The 24,423-nt window shown below is 52.0% G+C and overlaps 1 protein-coding gene across 7 annotated transcripts in view; it reads right to left on the bottom strand.

The window, feature by feature from the left end:
• Nucleotides 1–24,423, bottom strand: part of PLXNA4 (plexin A4) — a 622,708-nt gene that overhangs the window by 82,702 nt on the left and 515,583 nt on the right. For all 7 annotated transcript variants that reach the window (XM_059933356.1, XM_059933357.1, XM_059933360.1 and 4 more), the window contains 5 exons: nucleotides 16,356–16,479; nucleotides 15,418–15,571; nucleotides 14,098–14,197; nucleotides 11,542–11,656; nucleotides 402–602 (listed from right to left, as the gene is read on the bottom strand). In XM_059933356.1, coding sequence (XP_059789339.1) covers nucleotides 402–602; nucleotides 11,542–11,656; nucleotides 14,098–14,197; nucleotides 15,418–15,571; nucleotides 16,356–16,479 — 694 coding nt within the window. The remainder of the gene's footprint in view (nucleotides 1–401; nucleotides 603–11,541; nucleotides 11,657–14,097; nucleotides 14,198–15,417; nucleotides 15,572–16,355; nucleotides 16,480–24,423) is intronic.

Raw genomic sequence — 24,423 nt, 5'->3', positions numbered from 1 at the left:
AACAGCCTCTGTGTGGCTGTACAGGCCGAGGTGCGCCTTTGTGGGCTCAGATGAGGCCCCCAGGTCAGCCCTGGTAGGAAGTCAGGACCCAGGGTCTCCAGAGCTGCCCTCAGGAAGGAGGACGGGCACGCCCTGTAAATACATCTGCCCACAAAGAGCGCTCAGCAGCCCCAAGGCGGGCCCCAGAGCCCCTTGCACCGCAGCCCCCGTTGGGTCACCACGACAGGGCCACACCTACAGGCAGACACTTGGCGGACTTGGCTGGGCTGGCAGGGTTAGAGGAAGCAGTTGTCGGGGGGAGCTGAGCGGTTCTGTGGGTGTTTGGGGCAGTCCTGCCGAGCGGAGCTGATCTGACCCTAGGAGAGCGCCCCGGCGGGTGGGGACACGGGGCGGGCACTCACAGAGGTGTTCTGGCACTGCACGCTGGAGCTGTTGAAGCGCAGGGCGGGCACCCTCTGCTCACTGCCCTGGATGCTGAGGATGCACTCGTACCCGCGCTGCCCCGACTGCGGCTGGGGGAGGTTCTTGGCCTTGAGAGTGATGGGCTTGATCACCTCCACGGGCACCAGGATCTTGTCCGCTCGCAGCAGCTGCGGGCAGTCCTGGGGACAGACAGTGAGGCTCAGGTTGGGCAGCGGGAAGCCGAAGGTGCGGGAGCCCCTGGTGTCACCCAGATGTTCTCAGACTCCACCCTCCCCAGGACTCCCCACGCACGGCCCTCGGCGCTGCTGCCCACCCCCGACCACCGTGGAGGAGGCAGGGAGACTGAGCAACCCGGGTCCCGGCATCACCACCTCGAGGCCCCTCCTCTCAGAGCTCGTCCCCTGCCTCTTCAGCTTCTTTTTCAATGCGCTCCAGACCCTCTGGTCCAGACTCCCGGTGGTCCCCTCTCAGCACCCTCCTCCCCTAGCAGACTGACCCTGCTGGCTGGGCGTCCTGTCCCACTTTGGGCTGAAGACTCCTTTGCCTCAGTTCCAGGCTGCCAAGAGCTGGGACAGAGGTGCCCAAGCGAGCAGCTACGTAGTGACACAAAGCCCTGGGCCGAGGCTCTGGAATGTGAGTCTGGAGGGGGTGGGAGGACCTTCCATAAGGCATTTGGGAATGTTCTGAAATGAGCCCCAGAGATCTTTGAAATCCAGAAGCTTCTGACTGAGCTCTGGGGATGGCTGGACCCCAGGAACATGCCCCACAGAGCAGATATACTCTTGAGTCCCCTCCAGCTGTTCACCCCCGAGCCAAGGGGGGCCCCTGAACACATTCGGGCATGGAGGAAATGATCACTGGGCCCCTTTTCGCTGGGGCAATCAGCTCTGTCCAGGGAGGGCTGGGGGGAGAACGGGGTCAAATAAGGAGCACGGTGCTCTGCCCTGCTGGGAGGTGGGAGCCGGTGTGTGGCTGGACTCGCAGGAGCTGCGTGGAAGAGAGCCTTGGCCTGGGCAGGAGTGAGGCCCCGGGCCAGGCAGGTCCCACCAGCCCCAGATTCCTCCCCCTGTGGCACTGTTTGGGGCATGCCCACCAGACAGACGGCTTCTGGGCAGTTCGACGGACAAAAGCATGGCTCACACATCCTTCGTGAGGACGCTGCCCCGTGGGCTCACTGCTGGCTCTCAGGGGCCCCCCTGACCTCAGCCCTCTTCCCCAGCAAAGCAAGGCAGAAAGGACGCCAGGGGAAGGGCAGATGGGAGGGGCCCCAGGCAATCAGGCACCAGCGGCTGTCCCCACCCCCCCGCCCGGGTCTGAAAACAAACATGAGCCCCTCCGTCACTGAAAGCTTGAGGGAGAAGAGCTCTAGGGCCGCTGAGCTTCTGACGAGCTGTGGAACCCTGAGCTCATCACGCATCAATCCCCACTTTGAGACTCAGCTGCCTCATCTGTCAGTTGGGTGGCATCCAAGGACCCATTCAGCTCTAACCAGTCCTGAGTCCATGATTTGGGTGGTCTCACCTCTGTTCTTCCCGATTACCCTGTAGCCTTGCTTTAGGGAAGCACCCCAGGCCCATTAAATGAATGCCCTCCTCTCCTCCAGGCTATCCATGCCTTTATCTTTAAGAACGGCTAGAGCAACAGACCCAGCAATTCCACTTCTGAGTTTGCATCCAAAAGAACTGAAAGCGGGGTCTCGAAGAGATACCTGTCACCCATGCTCAGGGCGGCGGTACTCACAACAGCCAAAAGGTGGAAGCAACGGAGGTGCCATCACAGATGAATGGATAAGCAAAATGTGATATATACATGCAACGGAATATGATTCAGCCTTAAACAGGAAGAGAATTTAAACACACGCTAAGTCATGGGTGAATCTTGAAAACATCATGCTGAGTGAAATACGCCAGTCACTATAGGACAAACACCACACGATTCCACTCATATGAGGTACCCAGGGTAGTCACATTCATAGAGACAGAAGGTAGAAGAGTGGTTTCTGGAGCACGAGAGAAGGGGGAATTAGTGTTTAATGGGTGCAGAGTTTCAGCTGGGAAAGATGAATAGAGTTTTGGAGATGGATGGTGGTTATGGCTGTACAACAACGTGAATGTATATACTTATTGCCACTCAACTGTACACGTCAAACTGGCTAAGATAGTACATTTTATGATATGTGTATTTTGACGCAGTTTAAAATAAATAAAACAAGAAGAGCAGCAGGGAGGCAGGCCAGCAGGAGGGGGAAGGGACAGAGGACACGGCCTGAACCCTGCCTGTGGCCTTGAGGCTCTAGATCGTGTGGGTCTCCAGGGACCTTGAGGTCCCACGTGGAGCGAGAAGCTTATAGTTCCATCCTGTGCCCTTGCCTCTGCTGCCATCTCATCCCCCTGCTCCAGCAAGATGAGAACTCGGGACACGTACAAGACAAGAGCGATTTTGTGAAAAGGACAAAGCTCGGGCTAGAGCGGGAGGTGTGTGATGTTGGGGACTCAGAAGAGAAGACGGATGACAAGCGGGGAGCTGTGAGCCAGAGGGGCCGGGCCAGTCCTGACCCCGCTCTTCCCTCCACCCGAGGACCTGGCAGCTGTCCCTCTCCTAAAGCACGCACAGCCTGACCTTGCCTCCTGCTACGAGCTGTGTCCAGGGTTGCATTGCGAGTAAGAGCAGAAGAGCTGGGGTCTCTCATCCCGAAGTCCCACGGGAAAATACGGCAGCTCACGAATGCTACACTGAGGGTGTCTGAATCTGAGAGTCCTCTGAACCAACCCAAGGATCCCTTCTACTTTGCAAAGGAGAAATCAAGCCAGGGAGAGGAAAAATATTGGTTCAGTGTCAACAGATGTGCTGGCAGCTGAAGAACTCCCATGCCAACCCGCCATCTTTCCTCCTCTTAATGAAAGAGGCAAGTTCCTACTGGCAGTAGGACCACCTTAGGATGGGATGGTGGGCCAGGATTTCCCAGAGAGGAGCTGGGGGCCAGGGGGCTTCGAAACCCTCCTGTGGTGAGCTGGAACTTCGCCTGGGGGCTGGACCGATTCTGGTCCAGGATGGAAGCTAAGCCTCTCTCTCTTCCCCTGTAAGATTCTCACTGAGGCTTGTTATGAGTTCTCTAGTGAGTCCTGATTGCCAGTGGCCCCATAACGGCCTAGTTTGCATATTAAAAGGTTGGCCACTCTGAGACTAAGTTCATTAATAAAAATTGAAGAGGCCCAGGGCTGGGCTGGGCCCATTTTCCGCTGGTGGTGCTGTTGACTGACCCCAGTGTCCCTCCTAATTGAAATGTAAAATGGCAATTTTCCCCTAGACAACAAGGCATAAAGGGACCATTGCCACCGTGCTGCCCCCTCCTCTCACCCCATCTCTCCAGACCCTGCCCAGCCTCACGCTGAGATCCCAGGTACAAAGCCACCTCTGAGTCTGATGCTCGCAGGAAATTTCAGAGTGACTTCCACGTTTCTCCATGACTCTGAGGCCCTGTTTCCCAGCGCTTCGGCCGCGGTCCTCACCTTTGCGCTTTCTTAACTAGAAAGAACCTGGTTTGGGAATCCCATACGTATAAGTGCAAGTCCATCTTCCTCCTGCTAATTTGAGTCTTGAAAGGACTCTAAACATTACTCGGCTTCACTACGAACAGGGATTAAAAACTCATCCTCTACAGGGTCATTTGGGGGGAGTCCATGAACTACCATGTATAACGCGTCTGGCACAGAGGGAGCAAGTGCTCAAAAAACATTTATTCTTTCCTCGTCCTTCCCCCTTGGCTCAGGCTGCACCTGGTCCCTCAGCTACTCCCTTTTCCTACCTCATTTCTCAGAGATCCGTCTCCCCTGCCCCCGCCTCTGTGTGCTTTTCCATGAACACCCATCAATTCTCATGGTCTAGCCTATCCACCCCTTGGAAGCTTCAGAGCCCAACAATTTCAACAGCTCTGAGTGCCCCAACCCAACAGGAATGGCTAGGGAGGTCCCAGTTCTGTTCACTGCTCATCTAATGGCAGTCCCCTCTTCTGGAAGGTTCCGCGTGCTCTGAGACAGGACCTTTGCCAGCCAGCCACGTGGCCTTGGGCACATCCCCAAACCCTCTGAGTCTCCTCATCCATAAAATGAAGAGGCTGGTTTGGATTCCACGAATTTTATGGTCCCAATTCTAATATTAACCCAGTAGATGACCTGGGACACATCCTCATATAACCTTTCTGAGGCTCAGTTTTCCCATCTTTAAAATGGGGGTAAACAATGCCTGCTAAACTAGCTCAAAGCGTGGTATTCAAAATATCGACCACTGCATGCTGGAGGAGGTGGGGGTCTTGCAGGGTAGGCTGGTCTCCTGAAAGAGCCATTTACCTACCAGGAGGGAAGTATTTTAATAACTGGTATATTATGACCTGGCATAGTCATACAGGTGGGTATTGCTCTGATAGGTAGTACGTGATACTGTTATTCTAGCTAACACAATTAACACGGTGCAAGGGGTACAAGGTTTCAAAGCAGTGCACATCCCACCACCTCCATCACCTTACACATATTTTGCCACGTGCTATCTTGTTTCATAGCACAACACATATGATCACCACCACATCCATGAGAAAGAAATTAAGCACACCAGTTATCTCAGTTCCCACAGTGACCATGAGCAAAACACTCTCACCATCATCTTACTGACTTTTGTCCCCAGATGATGATCTAGCCCCCTTAACAGAATTCCTTAGAAACATACTGCCTTTCTCTTTGCAAGGAAGATATTTCTCTGAACAATCATTTGAAAGGGCCAGCTCTTGGAGGGTAGAAAACACCTGCATTTAGCAAAATTATTTGGAGACAAATGCATACAATAAGAACCAGATTCGCTTGGAGTCTGTTTTGCCCGTGGCTATGTTCTGCAGTCCTGAGAATGGGCTGAGGTTGGGGAGAAGGGTGGCTTGAGGTGCAACAAGATCTTTAAATGTCTTGGCTTTCAGGAAGTGGCTCCAGCGGGCTCCAGGTCCATCGTCTAGCCCTGTGCATATTTTGGTTTCCGCTGAAATGCACACAGAAGTAAAGACAGCACCGCTAATTGCAGGGAGAGTATCAACATATGAGAGCAAAAAAGATGCCTTTCCATCTACCACGTCCAGCATGTCGGTGGCTGCTTTATACAGAGGTTTCATTGCATATTTAAATAACTGAACACGACATAAAGAATGCTGCCCAGCTGGGAGAGGAAAAGCTGCCTTCAGGGCTGGTGCATCCTCGGGAGGGGGTGGTGGGCTGTGGATTTACAGTCCCTAGTGTGTTTACAAGATGAGGACTCTAATTCTCTCAGTTGTTACCGCAAGGTTGGGGGGATGTGAAGCTCTGGGGCGGGGGGAACCGGGTAGGGGCAGCACAGAGGGGCAGCTAAGGAATAAGTAAATTGCAGGTCACCCCTCCCCCCATGTCACCTCAGCCCCCATCAATTCCAAAGACAAGTCAGCCCTAGCCGCAACCAACCCCCAAAATTTACACTCACCTTCTCAGACCCATGGTGCCCAGTACAAAAATGCAATGCACCATATATTTTCTTTGCTGTTCCCCAAGTTTATGCCATTAACGTGATCTACGATGGGCTGGTTTATGGAGAGAGCAAAGTAATAATACGAAAAGGAAATACCCATAATCTTAAGTGGGGGAAGGGCAGATGAGATTGATGGAAAGTGCAGTTGAGTAGAGAAATGGCAACCCAGTAATGGAATACCTGCAGTGGGAGTGGCGCACAGGGGTTTGGCTTTGTTTTCTCAAAGGAGGGTGAAGGGCATGGCAAGGGTGCTTTTGTTCCCTCGGGTTGGATCCCAGAGGACCGTAAGAAGGGGAGCTGAATCGCTGACAAGGTGGGCTGGCCTGATCTCCTTCAAGTCCAGTTGGGGATAAATGCCCTTGGCCTGCCCTGTCTCTGGGCATGGGGCTTATTTCAGCAGCTGTCCCGGGGCCCGGAGTTTCCCTGCTTTGCCAGCGCTTGAGTCCCAGGGAGGACTGACCTTGGGATCAGCAGATTTCCCGATACCTGTCCTGGCCACAGATTCAACTCAGCGGTATCGGGGTGGTAGGGGATTTGGGGAGAAACTTTCAAGCACAGCTTTGGAAATCAAATAGAATTCATTTTTCCTCTTCTGATCTTACAATTGTTCTCTGGAGTAAACACTCTGGTTGAACTTCAAGAAGAGAGGGGCTGCAGGAACTTCCTCTCTGAGTCTGTATTTAATGTGCCAGATGTGCCTCGGCTTCCTCGCAAAGCCCATTCAGCCTGGAGCCCAGAGAATGCAGCTTCAGCCGCAGCTCACTTTGCTTTTCAGTTTAGATGAGAAGTAACAGCAAAATAATCCATCGAGGATAAATTCTTGTCAGTGGATTTGCTTTTCCATGGGAGTTTGCCTTCGTTCCCCAGGGATCACTGTTATTAAGTGTGTGGGCCTGATGGGGGGGGCTCAGGTCACCCAGCAGAGGAGCCTGGGGATTCCAAAGCCACTTAGAGACCAGTGGTCCCTCCCGCCTGGTGGAGGTGAGAGCGTGGGCCTGTTCACGGCTGCCCCGGTGAAAGGCCATTCCAGTGGGAAGCAAGGAGTCTCGGCTGATACTGGGAGAACAGGACTGAAGACTCTGTGGTCCCACTTCAGCTTTCCCTCGCCTTTCTCTCCCTCTTCTCTTTGGTACCCAGCATCTGGCAGCTGATCTAAGGACCCAGGGTTGTTATCACAATGCCATCATTAGTTGAAACAAAATCATTCCTTGTAACTGGAATATAGTGACTATAAACAACATATGTTATTGGGCGTTCTATTTCTAATAATTGTAATTACTCGAGAATACTTGCCATTAATATAATAACAACAATGATTGACCAGTTCTCTGTTCCAGACCAATAACTTCACCTGAATGCACTCTTTGTTCAGGGGAAAAAAAAGAGGTAATTCAACATGCCTGGTGATAGTCAACAAGGCCAGTGTTCAAACTGGAAGACGCCCGGACGAAAGCCTTCCTAGGGATACAGGATGTTGCTGGGGAGTTGAAGAGCCACCTGGCAGCCTCCCTCTTGGCTAACAAGAGGCCTCTGTCTGCATCCCCATGCTCAAAGGTTGAAAGCAAATGAAAACCTAGGGACCTCCAGAAGAATCGCTGGGCCTGGGTCTCCCCTTCATTCCCAGGGTGAGTCTGGGTCTGGAAGTCCAGGGGAGCTCCAGGCCTGAGGCTGTGTGAGCCCCCCTATTGGGCAGAACTGGGAGACCTAGGCCACACTTGGACACTCACCCAGTAAGACCACTTCTTGGGCGTGGATTTCTCTTTGGTGCTCTCCAGATTATTTCCACTGACAATTACAGAACTTTAGCAATCATGTGGACCAATGGTCCCATTTTACACGTCTCTAAATACAGATCTACAGATCTCTTGCACACCTTTAAACCTCCCACGATGCCCCGCGTATGGGAAATGTTCAAGAAGTGGGTAATGTAGGATGAGAGGTGACCTGTAACAATGCTACAGAGTATCATGCCACGAATAAGCTCTTCCCCTGGCATGGAGAGGGGACACTTGTGCCTGGGGCTTCTACAAAATCACCTTTCAGATGTGTAATTTTCTTTGTTACCCCTTATTCCTGTTACCAGCTCGTCCCAGAAACAAAAATATAGAAAACAAAACAATGACATTAAAACAAGATCATTATATTTCTGTTAGCAGCCGGGGCTTTTTTTTTAAGCTCTGAGGACAATGACCTTCTTCCGCTGACCTGCAATGGCTGGAATCAGCCAACAGTCCACAAATATTTATTTACTTCTTTTCCCCTTATCTCCAGGAAGACGCTGCTACAAAAACCATCATGAGGTGGTCGACTTCGGCCTCTCCTCTGTGTTATATTCAAAATGGTCCATTATTGAGCTGGGTAGAATGCAGCCTCCAATTGTGGACAAGGAGCACAGCCTTAAAACTTCCTTCTCTTAGAATAAATAAGCATCCAAGAAAAAGAGAAGTCAAAGTTAATTCCATTCAGTGAAGTGATAAGGGAGGCATGGCGATTCCAAGATACCTGGGAGCCTGTCACTGTGATGGCTTGCCAGGCTCACGGTAAAAGGGCTCATGTAAAATGGAAAGAGTTGGGGGGGCCACAGCGGTGGGTTTGTCCTTCTTCACATCCCTCCAACCGTCACGTTCCTCCAGGCTTCTTCCTCTTCTGGGGACCCCGGCACCACACCCTCTGGGGTTCTGTGACTCCCCAGTGACCTCTGCCACCACCAGGTACACATGGGTGCTGTGCCTGGCTTGTAGTCTGGGCACTTGAAGACATTATTCTTTTATGGAGATCCCTGAATTACACTGGGAAACGTGGTGGGCTATTGTTTTATTCTTTTCTAGGTTTTTTTCCTCTTTCTGAGCAGCAGATGCCAGCTGATTTTACATATTTAAAAGAAAGAAAGTTGGGACAAGAGGGGCAAACAAGACAGAAAAAGCAGAAATTTGAAAACCTCCTTCAAGGTAATTAAATGATTAGGGGCCTTTGAAATCCACCAGAGAGCTCAATTGTCTCTGTTTTCATTTTATTCTCGGGCCTCTCCACACATGAAATCCCTGCCAGATACACCAGCCTGGAAAGCTGGAGAGAGCCTGGAAACCTCTTTGTCTCCACTGCCATCAAGTTACTTGTAGGTTTCTGAACAACATAAGAAGAGGTGCTTCCTGGGCTCTTAGCCCCTAGTTGGGTGGGTCAACCAGCCCTTCTTCTGCTTCTGACCCTGCACCCCAAGACAAAGGCCCAGGATTGAGGAGAATGGATAGACTTTTTTTAAATTTCTTTTTAAAAAAATATTTTATTTATTTATTTGTTTGGCTGCACCAGGTCTTAGTTGGGGCATGCGGGCTCTTTTAGTTGCGCATGTGGGCTCTTAGTTGCGGCATGCATGCAGGATCCAGCTCCCCAACCAGGGATTGAACCCAGGCCCCCTGTAGTGGGGCCGCGAAGTCTTAACTGCTGGACCACCAGGGAAGTCCTGAGAATGTACAGCCTTTTATCAGGGTCTTCATGCCAAGATGTGCCCCTTGGCTGTCAGACCCTTGTCTGTCCTATTAGCTTTAGCTCCACTTTGTCTCAGTTAAAAAAAAAGAAGCAGAGAATTGACACATAAAAATTAGATTCACATTCCTACTTAAAGCCAAGACATAACCCCTTTTCTCCCTTTCCCTATGAAGGGATAATCTAGGTCTGGGTCTCTTTTTCGGATTACAAATTCAGAGCAGCCGTTCCCAGCCATAGACAGACTCCATCGTAGAGGCAGAGGGCCTGTGTCTAGAGACTTCCACAGCCTCTTCTTGTTCTGGTCTGAAACCTACAAGTGACTTGATGGGAGCAGAAAGAAAGAGGTTTTCAGGCTCTCTCCAGCTTTCCAGGCTGGTGTATCTAGCAGGGATTTCCTGTGTGGAGAGGCCCAAGAATAAAAGGAAAGCAGAGACAACTGAGCTATCTGGTGGATTTCAAAGGCTCCTAATCATTTAATTACCTTGAATGAGGCTTTCAAATTTCTGCTTTTTCTGTCTTTTTTGCTCCTCTTGTCCCCCGCACCCAATTGGGAGCATTCTCTCCCCTTGACAACCTCACCATTCCTTGCCTTCCCCTCTACAAAGGATTGCTCTGCCTCTTCTCTACCCCGAGAACTCCTGCTCAGCCGCCAGAGCTTGGGAAAGTGGGATCCGGGGCTGGAAATGTCTCATCGCCAGACACACTTCAGTCATTTTTCCTGGGTGAGGAGAGCTCAACGCAGCAGATGCTGGTGGGGAGGTGTCCTTCGCTCCTCCCTTTCAGAGACAAGACAGCTTCCCTCCTGCCATTAAGGCTTTGGCCTGAGTTAGGGATCCTAGTGGGGTGGGAGTCTGGGGGCGGGCCTCTCTGTTCTCACCATGCCCCGTCCAGTCCCCCAAACAGCCCTTATGCTTTCTGCACCCGGACAGTTCCCTGCTCTCACAGCTATGGCTTTGCCACACGGTCATGGCACCTGTGTGGCTGTGTGAAGGGGGATGGAAGGTACACCCAAGACTTGGGGGTAGGAGAGATGTTGGAGCCTGAGTCCAGCGTTGGCCGAGAGAGTGCCCTGTCCTTGCATTCAGTGGGGTCTAACCAACACGATATAGATATAGATACAGATATAGATATAGATATAGGTATATCACCTCTCTATCTTCCTGTTCTCAGCAACAGCATTCTAAACCACTCTTCAGAACTACTGGCCCAATGGTTGGAGTCACACAAGCACCATAATGTTTGAACAACAGCAGACTTTTCCAAAATGTGTTTACACCTATTATCCTTGAGGTCTTTGCCCACAAACTTACAATCTCAGAGAGGAAACAACATAGGCGTAGAGTATTTCTATTACGGTGATGAAGAGTTTTCAAGGATAAGACTAAAGATCAGGAGGGAACAGAAACAGTGTCTTGGCCACGGAGCCTGACTCTGTGTCAGTGATTTGCAGACTGGTCTGTGCAGCAGAATCGCACAGTGCCGACCGCAGCCCCGAGGGGTCATCCAGCTGGTGGAAAGGATGGAGCGGGAGATTTTGCGTCTCTGACAAGGCCCCAGGCGATGAGGACGCTGATGCTGCTGGTTTGGGGACCACACGTTGAAAACCACCCTCAGGTTAGTGACCACCTCATCCATCCATAAGAATGGTTAGTGACCATTCTTATCCTTCTCTCCCTTTTACTCGACTGGACTTCTTTGATCTCAGTTCTGCTCTGCGGCCAGTGCTCTGAGGGAGCAGTCTGTACAGTCCTGCTGTGTACTTACAATCATTTCTAGGACACACACACACACACACACACACACACACACACACCTCTCTGGGATTGTTCTGGAAATCACCTGGTGTGTAGAGGGTCCTGCTGGATGGAGTGACCTGGAATGCACCTCTGTCTGGTAACTGAACCCCCAAGACTGACCCAGAGCTCAGAGCTTTGCTTGTTTACTGCTTTCGTGAAGTGGTCCCTTAGGAGTTGGGGTTGAGGAGCAAGGGGGTGGTCCTGCGGGATTTGCCTTTGTTTTCTCTTCTTAAGGGAAGACCTACCCGCGTGTCCCACGCTCACAGCAAGCAGCGCTCACGGCTCTGGCTGCGGGACCTACCTCAGGCAGCCTCACCCGGCCTTCCTGGAAGGAGCAAGTCTTCGGGTCGTGGGTGCAGACATGCCGGTATTTACACCAGTGGCAGCGGTATGGGCTCTCCACGCAGGACAGGCACCTGGGCACAGAGGAGGGAGAGGCACACGTCATAGAACCTGCATGGACCAAAAGCAGAAAGCTTAAGACTCTAGGGCCTAGCAAAACATGTTTTCATAGTAGGAGAAACCACCTTCAAACGCTCAGGAAGAGTAGATCTTGTAAAAATCCATCCCTTTTCTCTCCAAGTCCTCAGGAAGCCAAGAGTCTCTGGCCTCCGCCCTCACTCAGGTAGCTGACGAGCCCGATCCCCCAAGAGCCTCATCAACCACCCTCCATGTTTCTAGGATGGCGCCCTCTTTTGCTGAATTGGGAAACAATGAGGTCTGGAGTAGAGGGGCTCATCTAGAGAACCCATAAGAGTTAGGACCAACAGTGAAATTGACTTTTAATTCAAACTGACTCCAGGGTCTCTGCTGACAAGGACCCACCTTTGCAGAGGAAGGTCCTGAGGCTACCCCCTCAGTGTGATGGGCAGAGCTGGCAACCCTACCTCTACTCACCATTCCCAGGAAACACAGACAACTTTATAAAAGCTACTTCCTGTTTAAAACCCAACATGGTTCCCTTCCTCCAAAGGGTCGAACCCAAATGCCTTGCCAGGCAGGCCAAGGCCTCTGTGGTGTCTAGATCCACTGTCCCCACATGTGTCTGGTGCTTCAGCCAAGAACAGGCCATGCTCTCCCCATGCTGTCCTTCTACCTGGAGTACCATTTCCTCTACCTCATCATCTCCTCTTCCTTCTTTGACCAACGGAGAGTTGGTCTCATTGGGGCCCTCATGCTATTCATCCTTTTGTTTCTGTCTCTGGAACAGGACTGGTCTTGTTGTATCATATTTTACTTATTCATTGTCCTGTTCATCCATTGGTCCACTAGGTCATGATTCTTGGGGAGTAGAGATGGAGTCTTTGCATCTTATTAACTTTTGATCCTCCTTGTCTAATGAGTAACACACTGTCTTGCATATAGGATGCTTAAAATCATTTTATGGACTGAATGGAAACTTCAAACATGCTTTCATCTACCTATTCTACTTTCTTAGAGGGGCAAAAGGGGAGTGAGGGATTAGGTCACCACGTGGTAAAGACATGGCAAGCTCTGTGGGAAGAAGCAGGAAGAGAATTCCAGTGTCGAAGCAATTTGGCTGGGAGGACTGGCTACCTCTTACTTGGGGTGCCAAAGAGAGCCAAGCTCTGGACTCACAGCTGTCATAACCAGACAGAGCCCACCAGCCTAGAGCCCCAAATATCTATGGTTATGTTAACTAGCTTGTCCTATATGGAGAAGAAAACAGAACATTATATTAAAGCAAGCAAAGCTTTTTGAGATCAGGTTCTATGGCTTTCAAACTGTGCTCTATGGAACCCTGGGGGTTCCGTGAAGCTTCTTTGGAGACTGTGTGAGATGTGTGGGCTTCCTAGACAGAGGGGTTCCAGGTCCTCTCGACCCTCAACCATCTCCTGCTTCCATCTATTTTGTATATTGGGCTTTCACACCTAATTTTGGTTGAAGAAAGGTTTCTATGGTGAAAAACAGGTTTGTACCTTCTCAATATTATCCAGGCCCATCATTTTGGAGAGGAAATAAGAATATAGTAACAGTAAAATGTACAGTGCCTAAACAGTCGGCCAGACATGGCTCTAACCGCTCTCCTTGTAAGCGCTCTTCTAGCCCTCGCAGCCATCCTGTGGGCTGAGCAGGGCTGATAAGCAGGGGCAGCAACCAGCGATGTCCCAGCCGATGGGACCGTGCCCTTGCCATGTCAGCTGTTACATATTTGGGGGACGCCCCAGGAGGAGGGCTACTATTTCCTCATTTACAGAGGATACTGGGGCACAGAAGGGTTACTTTTCCTAGCTGGTCTGACTCCAGAGCCCAAGCCTCCGTCGTCCGTGGCTTTCCCTGGGAAGTGGAGGCTTCAGTCAAACAGAGCCGGAGTTGGAGCCGGAGCCAGAGCTAGAACCCCACCCCAGGCCGAAGCCCGCCTCTGACCTTCGCCAGCCTGAGTCCCGACCCAGCCTGCAGGGGACTGTGCAGAGCTGAGCGTTCGTTCAGGTGACTTGATGGACCACTGCCTGGACACACGTGGGGCCTTCCCTCCCTCCCCAGACCCCTCTTCTCACCTGGGGTGCTGGCCGCTCTGTTCTTCAGGTCATAAGCACCCCCCTCCTCAACAGATGGTGGAAAGTGAGTCACGTTAGCAGACTTATGCCAGAGAAGATGTAAGGGCTAGGGACTTGGAGTTCCCCAGCCCACAGGTTATCACTCTGCCCATTCTAGCCTCTTCCCATTAACCCTGTGGGTGCCAGAGGAGGGAGTCTCTGTCCTTCTGGGGGTGAAGGAGGTCGCCTTACAGGGCCTCTAGATGGTAAGCCCTTGGGAAAAGTGGCGGGGTCTTCTATCTTTGGATGAACTTTGACCCCAGATACAGGGAGCTGAGTGAGGCTGGAGAGGCACTTACGAATTGTGGACGCTGCAGTTGTAGAAGACAAAGCTGGTGCTGGCAAAGGTCATGCCTGTCTCCTTCGACTTGAGCTGCAGCTGGACGACATGGTGGTCCCCTGTGGGCGGAGCCAGCCATGAGGTGGAGGTGGGGTGGGGGACGGCCACTGCCCCGTGTCGGGTCCCACTGAGAGTAATGCACCCTGGCAAAGGGGAGCCCACTCTCCAGGGGGTGTGCTCAGCTCTAACCGGATTCGGATTCAGTCGGGCCTGGTCCCAGGACAACCCCAAGAACAGCTGCAGAGGGTGATTCTGGTCTATTTCTCCTTCCACACTGTATTCCCGGCACCCACCTCTCATTTGCTCACCAGGTCCTTTCCTGTCTACACACACACACACACACACACACACACACACACACACTCTGACAGGTGTTCAGATGTGCATTCACATACATGATGTCCACGCAGCCCTCACAGAATTACAAATACACACATTGATTAGCTACCAGGAGAAACACGCAGACTCTTGGCAACGCTGCCACAAATTATGCCAGAGGTTTTACATGGAGGTGTGTGAGCGCTCACGAGCTCGTGCCCCATCTCTGTAAGGAAAGACCCTGTGCTGACACCCCCTCCTCTGGTGGGCTCCATTCGGGCAGGCATCCCTGAAATCCTCAGCCGGCACCAGGGAGGAGCTGGGGCCCATGTTTAATTCACAGCCCGGACCCCAGGCCCCTTGCTCTGTGCCTTCCCGGAGAGGCTCGTTAATCAATCAGCTCGGAACAAATGTGACAAGCCCAAATGGGAGGGCCAACATGGAATCAGGCTGCCCAGGCCGCCTGTCCCTCCCTGCGCTGGGCCTCTGTCCACCTTGTCCTTCTCGTGGCAGCCGGCCATCAACAGGAAGCTCTGGGGAGGCGGGGGGGGGGGGGCAATGGTTCAGGGTCAGAGACCCAGCAGTGCAGGCAGGGGGTAAGGAACCAGATGACCCCTGCACCCCATCCCTCCTCCCGTGCCCCCTCATGCTCCAGCATGACCTCTGAACTTGACTGGCACACTCTGCCACCGTGCTGGCCTTTCCCTCTCCCGCCCTCTTGGCACTGCTCCTCACCCAGGGTGAGGGTGACTCCTGGATGCTCACCTGGTCTCAATTCCAAAGGCAGCGGAGGGTCACTCCATCCCCCTCTTCCTGTGACATCCCTACCAACGCACACCACTTCCTCTGACCCTCCCCTCCTGTGCGCTCCCTCAATCCCCCATGTCTGTCCTGAGTTCTCATCATCCAGGCGGCAGGAGGAAGGACTTGCCACCCCGCTTTGCCTCTGGGGACCACTCACCGTTCTCCGTGATGATCCGGGGCACCTCCTTGGCTGCTGGGGAGTAGCACTGGATCTGATTGCCTACCACCAGCCCATCCATCTCTGACAGGTCCTCGAAGGTGCAGTTGACACCAGCTGACAGCTCTGGGACATTGTATGTCTCCAGGACCAGCTGTGAACAGCCAGGTAGGGGGAGAGAGAGGAGGAGAGAGAAATGGGGAAAGGAGGGTACGGAATAAAGGAAGAAAGAGGGAGAGAGAGGAGGAGAGAGAAACGGGAAAAGGAGAGTATGGAATAAAGGAAGAAAGAGGGAGAGCAAGAGAGATCAGAGAGAAAGAGAAGAAAGACAAGCATGAGGCAATATTGACATACAGAAGAGAGACCCAATTTATGACAGGAGAGGACAGAGAAGGTGGTGGGATGGTAAGAGACAGAGACAAAAGAAATAAGCATCTGAATGGATCTGGCCCCAGGAAACAGAACGTTTAGGGGATTTGTAGGTGGAAAGACGGGCAGGACTGAGGCCCAGGGGAACTGCTGGTCAGGCTCCTCTCCGTTATCCCCAACTTTGGAAAATGGCAACACCAACCACCAGGTGCCCAGCAAGAACGTGGGTGCCATCGCCCCCTTTTCTCCCTCTGCACATACATCTTTGCCATCTCAAAGACAACGACAGTGTTCCAACACTCTCCCTCTCTTGGTCACTCTTTCTGTCATTTTTCATGTCAGTTTTCCCTGTCTTTCTACCCCTTGTGCATAAAGCCTCTTCCCCGATAGTCCTGCAAACGTCCCCATCTTCCATCCCTGGGGACACATTCTTTAACACCCCTGCCCTGCTCTGGAGCGGCCTTGCTGGCCAGCTGGGCCCAGCCCTCCTGAGGGGTGTTGGGCTGAGGCCCTTTTTGGCGGGGGGAGGGCTCTTCCGACGTCCCTGGATCCCGGTCCCACGGCCTTACCAGGACATTGTACTGAGAAACGGAGATGTTGCTGGGATGGACGGTCAGCCGGACGCACTGCTTCATCTCAGAGGCAAACCTGCGGGGCTCTCTGGACCGCTCACAGCGCTCCTTCCGGGTGCACCTGAGAAGGACAGAGCGACTGATCAGGGACTCAGGAGGAGACCGCTGGTCCAGTGAGCGGCCGGCGCGGAGGTCAGGCATGGCCAGCGGCTCCTAGGACGTGTCCGAACTGAGCATGCCCAGGACTAACCTTCTAGTTTCCTTCCTCCAGCCTGGTCCTCCCCCATCAAGCCCAAATTGGAAGAAGAAGGTTAATTCCAATCACTGGTTGCCACATGCGAAACCCTGACAGTCACCCCAGAGTGCCCTCAGGGCCTCCTCATTCACAGAAAGAGCTGGAAGTCCTGTCTATTCCCCCTCCCCACTCACCCTCAGCACCCCCCTCCCTTCGCAAACCAAGACTGCTCTCTCCACGTATCTCCTCTTTCCGATTTCCTCGTCTTTGTGCACGCCAGCTCCTCTGTCTGCACTGCCCTCTCGCCACATTTATCCCCATTCCAACTTCCACCTGTTCCTCTAGACATGGTTCAACTATAATGCATCTGCCGTGGGTCCCTCTTCCCACCAACCCACTCCCACCCCGGGCAAAGTTAAGAGCAAAGTTTGGTGTTTCCCACCATCTAGAACTTCTTAGACTATATGACAATTATTAGGCTAAGCGCAGCCCTCTCCTACCAAGTGTGAACTTCTCCAAAGAAGAAACTATGCCTGACTTACTTTGGAATCCCCTGCCTATGTCCTGCCCAGCAGACAGAAGGTAAACGTAGGTGGGCAGGAGGGAGGGGAGGAGGGATCGAAGCTGCAGAGTGTAGAAGTTCACAGCTCGCTCTAGAGCCAGGCTGCGTCGGATCCGAATCCCAGCTCCACGGCCCAGCATCACTGCTGTAGAAGGTTCCCTATTATTGCCTAGTGTCCGTGTCCTATTATTGCTCAAAGTGTGCCTTGTCACCAGTGGATCACATCCAGGTGACCTGGGATCTTACGGTCGTAACTGATGGGGGCTTGTGAAAGATGCACATAAAAGTCAGGGTGGTCACCCAAATGCATGCATCACACATAGGGGAAGGCACTTAAGCTCTCAGCCGGGGCCAGGGTTTGCCCTGCCTTCCAGTGGGAGTTGACTGCTCGGAGGTATTTGACTTTCAGGGAACAGTATTTAATCCAAGCTGGATAAGCCTGGTGAACGTGGAGCTGCGCCGAGCGGCCATGATTTGGAACCTCTGGGCTACTGATTCTGCTGTGGGATGGCGGTGAGGGAAAGCAGGGTCCTCAGAGGGTCATGTTGAGGTAAGATGGGACTGCAGGGAAATCCCTCCTGAGTGCTGATCTCTTTTGGTTAAAGAGGAGAGACTCTGCCGAGAAGGGAGGATGTCAGGGGCTGTTGCAGGAGAGGAGGCAGCACCAGGCAAGGAGCTGAGTAGGGAAGGGAACAGCCAGGGATATGGAAGGGAACACCTGTCTCAAGAAGCAGATGGGTGAGGGGTAGGGTAAAAGGTGAGGGGACAGAGGCACCTGGATACCCTGAGCTGCTCTCGGGGTGACTCTCAGGCACAGAGGAAACCTGCGGGGGCCTCTCCTCCCAGCCACGGGGAAGGAAGTATGTCATCCACATCACCTGGAGTTACCAAACAGAGTCCAGAGAGAAAAGAGGCAACTCCTTCTCTCTTGCAGTGGGTACAAAGGAACTTCGTTGAGGGATCTCAAGACAAGGTCTATCTGCATAGTTTGCTGCTCCCGGAGTTCATGAGGCTGCATCTTGGCCTCGGTGGGAGGGACGGCCTAATAGTGGAGGGTCTGAGAGGAGAATTTCGCTGAGAAATCACTGAAGGAGTGGACTAAAGGAAGCATGGGGAGATATGGACAAAAAGGATGACCTTGGAGTAAAGTGGATGTGTAATCAGAAGTAAAACACAATTCTGAAGAAAATAATCATGGCTACTAGTCATTGAGCTCTTATTGGGCACTGTGATAAGGGGCTTACAGTTTATGTCACTGAAGTCTCCCAGCGATGATGGGAGGTAGGTAACCATTTTAAACCCCACCTTATAGATCAGGAAACTACAGAGAGCAGTTAGTCACTTGTTCAAGGTCATCAGCTAATCAGAGGGAGCCTGTATGAACACAGATGAACTCTGGAGCCTCCATTCTCACCCACTGTGCTCTACCTCCCTGAAGCTTCTAGACTAAACCCATTTTCCTTGCCATCCTGATGTCCCCTTCTGTGCTTAAGGCAATTTAAAAATGTCCTCTCAATCTTCTTCTCTATGCTAATCGCTGTTTTTGCCTGCCACTGGAAACACTTTGAATATTATTGAGACTTGTGAATTCTCCAGGACCCGTCTAGGAATCTCATCCCAAGGGTGAAAGGTCAGATGTGAGTGTGGTCGTCTCCAAGGCACCCCCAGGCTGTTCTAGCAGACCCATGCCAACAAGGGCATCTGCCTAAAAGTCTGGGAAGTTAATTTACCAGGCTAGCTCCTCTGCGAGGACTTCATTACCTCCAGCCATTAAGCTAATGTTATGGATTTTTCCAGGGTTTCTGCACTGACATCACTATTAATAGTGTTATTACTCCCATTAACAGCAGACCCAGAGAGCTGGTACAGACTTCAATTATTCACTGACTCCCCAACTTTGAAGTTCCTATTTCCAAGAGCACTCAGTAGATCTGAAAAATGTCTTTGATTAAATTATGCAGACAGGAAAAATGAAGCTGCTTTCAGCCCAATCATCACCTGAAGTTACCAAATAGAGTCCAGATAGAAAAGAGGCAACTCCTTCTCTCTTGCAGGAGGTACAAAGGAACTTGGTTGAGGGATCTCAAGACAAGGTCTATCTGCATGGTTTGCTGCTTCCAGAGTTCATGAGGCTGCATCTTTCCATGGCTCCCGAGAGCCCACAACTAAACAGGTATCATCTCCCGCAGATTTAGGTCTTACCAGGGAAGCCACCCATGGCTTACAATTTTAAACATCCCATCTAACGGTGTAATCTTGGGCAAATTACTTAACCTCTTGCTGCCTCAGTTTTTTCATCTATAAAATGGGGACAAAATAGTACCTACCTAATAGGGTTATCATGAGGGTTAAAAGATGATGCAAGTAAAGCATTTAGAACAGAGCATAGCTCATACATAATAAGCCCTCAATAAAACCTAGTATTACCCCATCCCTCCTCTGCTTTTCCATCCAACCCCTCCAAACTGCAGCTGATGCAGAAGCACAGATCTCCTCCCAGACTGGACCACGGGGCAAATCAAAGATGAAAAGACAGCAATGGCTGCAGCACTTTTCCTCTTAATGACGGAGGGGGAGCCCCAGATGGCAGGAGGGAGCAAAGAGGAAAAGAGTGGTCTGGGCTGTAGCTCTGCTTTCTTCCTAGCTGTCAAAGGGTATTGAGAACTCAGCTCTCTTCGTGGAAAGTCAAGTTTAAGGTCAGTGTCAGGGATGTTTTGACATTTCTACTATCCCTCAGGGCCCATGAGGGCAGAAGCTGCAAATGTTCAAAAGCACAGACCATTGACCTTAGAAGTGATAGGAAAATGTAGGGGAAGAATGGATTCCTTCTGAGTTCTTAAAGGGTCAGTCAGGGTAATGGCCTCCTGCTCTTCTGGGACTATGATTTTCCATTAGCCCAGGCAAGAGCTAGGAAACGTGCAAAGGGTTAATTCATGACCCCTGGGCCGGGGGGCTTAGATGTTTCCTTCAAAGGGGCTCCAGGTACTTCCGAAAGCATGTCCTTGCATTCTACTGTGGGGACACCTTGGACATGGTGGAAGATCCTGCTTCATCCATTTTCCAGGCAGGACTCAAATAGTGCATGCTATACGGCTTTGAGTTTCCAGACAGTCATCCCTGCCAGCACCATCGCCACCCCCAGGAAACGCAGACCTGCAGGTGGCCAGCAGGAAGCACGCTCCAGGCCTGCTGGACACAGCCCGGGCCCCCAGAATTGGAGTCTGGCCCCTCTAAGCTCTTCTTGCCTCCCCTCCTCCCTCCACTTTCTCTGCAGTTGGTCCTCCAGCTCCAGTTCAGAGGTGCTAAAAGCCCATGGGGACAAAGACCCTGGCCCCTGGAGGGGTTATTATTCAAGTCAGTGGTTCCAATGAGATTATCTTCTCTAAAGAAGCAGCTACCACCGCCTCCCCTAAGCCTGAACTTTCACTGCTGGAGAATTCCCAGCCAAGTGGAAAATTAGAAGGGAGAGGAATGGAGAAAGGAAGGGGGTGAGGGAGAGGGAAAGAGGTGGTGCTTAAGTTCTCCAGAAATTAATTCCTAAATACAATGATGGAAATATTAACTCCCAGTGATGCTGGCTGGGCAAGCAAATTTCAATTTGGAAGTGGGGCTCTCTGTGAGTCCGGCCTGGGTGAACCTCCAAACCGGAGTGGAGGCGGGGGGAAACCACCGCTGGTCCGTCTCCCCAGGCCCTCCAGGTAGTGTGGGTCTACCAGCCTCGGATATCAGAACTGGCTCCTTGCTTCTCCCTGTAGGTGATCCCCCATCCTTAACACTTCACGTTGGTCATGGCCTGTGCTTGAAGTGCAATATTTGGGGAATCTGTGTTTAGAACATGAGGAGGTTGGAAAAAAATGGGGTAGGGCTCCCCAAATGCCCTTTACAGAAAAGGTAAGAGGGGCCTTATTCACGTTGGAGGTCACAGGGGCTCTTTGATCACTGTCTCCACATCTGGGAACCCTGACGAGGGAAGAGACTGGGTTTCCTGACATTGTTACCCTTGCGCTCTTCAGGAATGCCCCCAGAAATGGGCAGGTGGCACGTGCAGCTTGGAGGAAGGCACACTGGTTAGTAAAGGGAAGCCTTCTAGGCAGATGGTGTGTAAGGGGTTTCTTATATGAAGGGCACGGACCAGGTGAGGACTTTCAGTACCGTGACTCTACGATGTGGAACCACAGATACAGAGGGCCAACTACGGGATTTGACGTTCATGGATTTTGGTACCCGCTGTGGGTCCTGGAACCAATCCCCTGTGGATTGGTTCTGTATCTCTTGAGCTGGGGCGAGGAAAATTGAAATACACTAGGATCTCGTCTGGGACTCTTTCCTCTGGACCAGAGGCTGATAAATTTTTCGCAAAGAGTCAGGGAAGGCCACAGCATAGACTGCAAAGAGTTTGCTGGGCAGAAGTGGATCTGAACAATTCCTCACGATTGTGCAGACATCCTGCAAAGAGCCCAAGGAGAGATCATTGACTTAGTGGGTGAGTATTCAGTAGCCCTTGGATACCAGTTAAAAAATAAAAATAAACATAAAACCAGGCTACGGGATATGCTAAGAAGCAGCACAAAAGGACTGGCATTTTGGAATCAGTTTGGACTTGATTAAGGGGACATTTAGTGTGACTGTGGAACAAACTGCTCTCTCTGCCCTTTCCCAGGTGGCCGCTGGACAGCCATACCCATGGCTGCTGAAGACTGTCAGGGAAAGAAGACTTCCCAGCGGTGGGTTTCTCCCAGCCACCCCATCACAGCCCTCCGGTCCCGGGGAGGACAGCAGCAGGACAGGGACCACGGAGGAGGTCCTGGGTCTGACCCATAGCCTCTGCCTACACAGCCACTGAAGTCAGAGCTAGTCCCCCAGGGGGCTGCCTGCACATCCCTCCCTTAATTTTCAAGGCGTTGCTGTAAGATGGCTCTTCACTACCATTTTATAGCAGGAAACTGAGCCCAGACTGGGTCTGTCCACAGACAGGTTCTTAGTTTTAACCCATCCCTTCTGTCTAGGTAGCGGCATTTTTCCTTTCCTTTCCTTCTCTCTGTCTTGGCAGAAACTATATAAAGTGAGTCCTGAACAGTGACCCATGCCAAGCCATCCAGGGAGGGCATCCTTCCAAGAGAAGACATCTGCAAAGAGGAGGGGTCCCAGGGGGGAGGGAAAGACTTTATAAAAGCTGAGCTTATCTTTCGCCTGTCAATGTCCCGCGTTACACGAGCCTCCCAGCAGTGAAGCTGAGGACCCTGCTGAAGAAAGGCAACGTCTGGGCCGATCGATGGGACTGGGTCTGTGGGGGATCCCGTTACCTGCTGAGACTGATGGGTTTCTGGGCCTGGGCACGGGAGGGGAAGAGGGAGAGGGGGCTGGGGACCTGGGGGTTGGAGGGATCTTTCCAGGCCCAGGACAGGTGAAAGCTGGGCTTCAGGGCTGTGGGTGCACTTCAGGCTTTCCTGTCTTTCACCCAAGTCAGAATAGGCTCAGGCCCAATGGGGTGGAGGCCCTGAAAACAAAGGCTCAAGGTGATGGACAAATAAACAGTTTGTTGAAGCTGTCATTACCATTAGAAACCAGCAAGCCTGTGGGCTGGGGCCCGGGGCTGCAAGAGAGGGCAACAGGGGTGACTCTCCGTGCTACTGGGTTGGCAAGCCTGTGCTCAGGACAATTGAGGGTGAGTAATGGGAGGGAGGGTTTCAATTACATGAGCATTTCTTAAGCCCGTTCAGTCTGCAACCCACCTATGCCCTCGCTGGTACAAACAGCCCTTTCAGCCACCTGAGCCACCTGTTGGTTGGGGCCCCATCTTGAACTGCATGCATGCTCTCTCTCTCCTCCTGTTCCTGTCTCTGTTTCTGTCCTCCCTCTGTCTCTCTCTCTCTCTCATACACACACACACACACACACACACACACACACACACAGCTTCTGCTGTCATTCTCTTCCCACAGAATTCCCCACCCTCTCACTCCCTACAACCATGGGAAAAGTTGGCAAAAGTGACAGAAAATGGATGTATCTTGACACCACAAGGAACCCTCTTCCTGAGGCTCTTTTGCACAGTTTTCCTGGGGCAGGCTGGCTGGGCCCTGTAGCACTTAGCACAGGGTCTTGCCCGCGGCGTGGACCTGACAAACGTGCTGATTCTAGCACAGACTGCAACCCTCACCCCATCCGTGGACCAGAGGTCTGGTTCCCAAGAACTTGCTCCTGGGCAGAAGGTCTAATGCAGGCCCCTTGTATGCCCTGAGCCTAGCATAGTGTCTGGCACAGGGGGTGTGTGTGGGCATGGTGCTCCTCCAAAGTGATGAAATCCCCTGCACTTTTCACCTCCCTCCCTTCCTAGTAAACTCAGGTGTCCCAGGGGGAGCATCTGCAGGCTCTCTGGCCCACCCTCATCCTTCCCACACGGCCTCTCCCTTCCCTCCTGCTTGGCCCACATCCTCATGCATCAGTCTCAGCCATGGAAGTCCTGTTGGCATCTATTTCGAATGAAAAGGGGTGCAAACTGGACATTTAGGAGAAGCAATGTCTGGCTTTGCCTTGAACTTAAGCAAAAAAGGAAAGAAAGGCCCACTGGGAAGAATTAGGAAGGGGCATGAGAGTACTTTTTGGATGAAGAAATGTTTTATATCTTGATGGGGGTGTGGATTACCTGGGTTTTGCATTTATCAAAACTTTCCAAACTGTACACTGAGCATCAGTTTATCTCACTCTAAATAAACTAAACATTATATCCTGATTATAAGCATCTTAGCAGATCCAGGCATCTACTCTTCTTCACCTGGCCTCGTGGGCCAGGGGGTTCTCCTGGTCATTGGCCATTAACTCCGGGAGGGAGGGAAGGAGGAAGGATGGATGTACAGAGTGTCACGGTGGGCGGGCAGCCTTGGCCTAGGGCGCTCGTGAGCTGAATCCTCCTGGGGGAGTTGGGCTTTACGTCAGCACAGCCCCCAGCACGAGGCCCATCCCACAACCAGGAGGCTCGAGGTCACAGAGAACCACACCTTGAGCTGGCAGAGCACCTTGGAGCTGGGGTGCTGGCTCAGGTGGCTACACAGCTGGGGAATATGGAATTTGGACTTGGTGGCAGATGCCGAGAGCTCACGCCATGACTGTTTTCTTTAGGCCACGCTGAGAGTAGAGAGGCTGGCTTCCCAGTGCAGGCTGACGGCTTCCTTTATGAACTGTCCAGACTTCACCTGGACCCCAGCCCACCCCTGTTTTCTGCTGCTTGACAGGAGGCAGGTATTATGTTACTGAGGGGAAACTGAGGC

Source organism: Balaenoptera ricei, chromosome 9, assembly GCF_028023285.1.
Source record: "Balaenoptera ricei isolate mBalRic1 chromosome 9, mBalRic1.hap2, whole genome shotgun sequence".
Classification (NCBI taxonomy): Eukaryota; Metazoa; Chordata; class Mammalia; order Artiodactyla; family Balaenopteridae; genus Balaenoptera; species Balaenoptera ricei.
The sequence above is the reverse complement of the archived record's forward strand: the minus strand, read 5'-3'. Positions and strand labels throughout refer to the sequence as shown.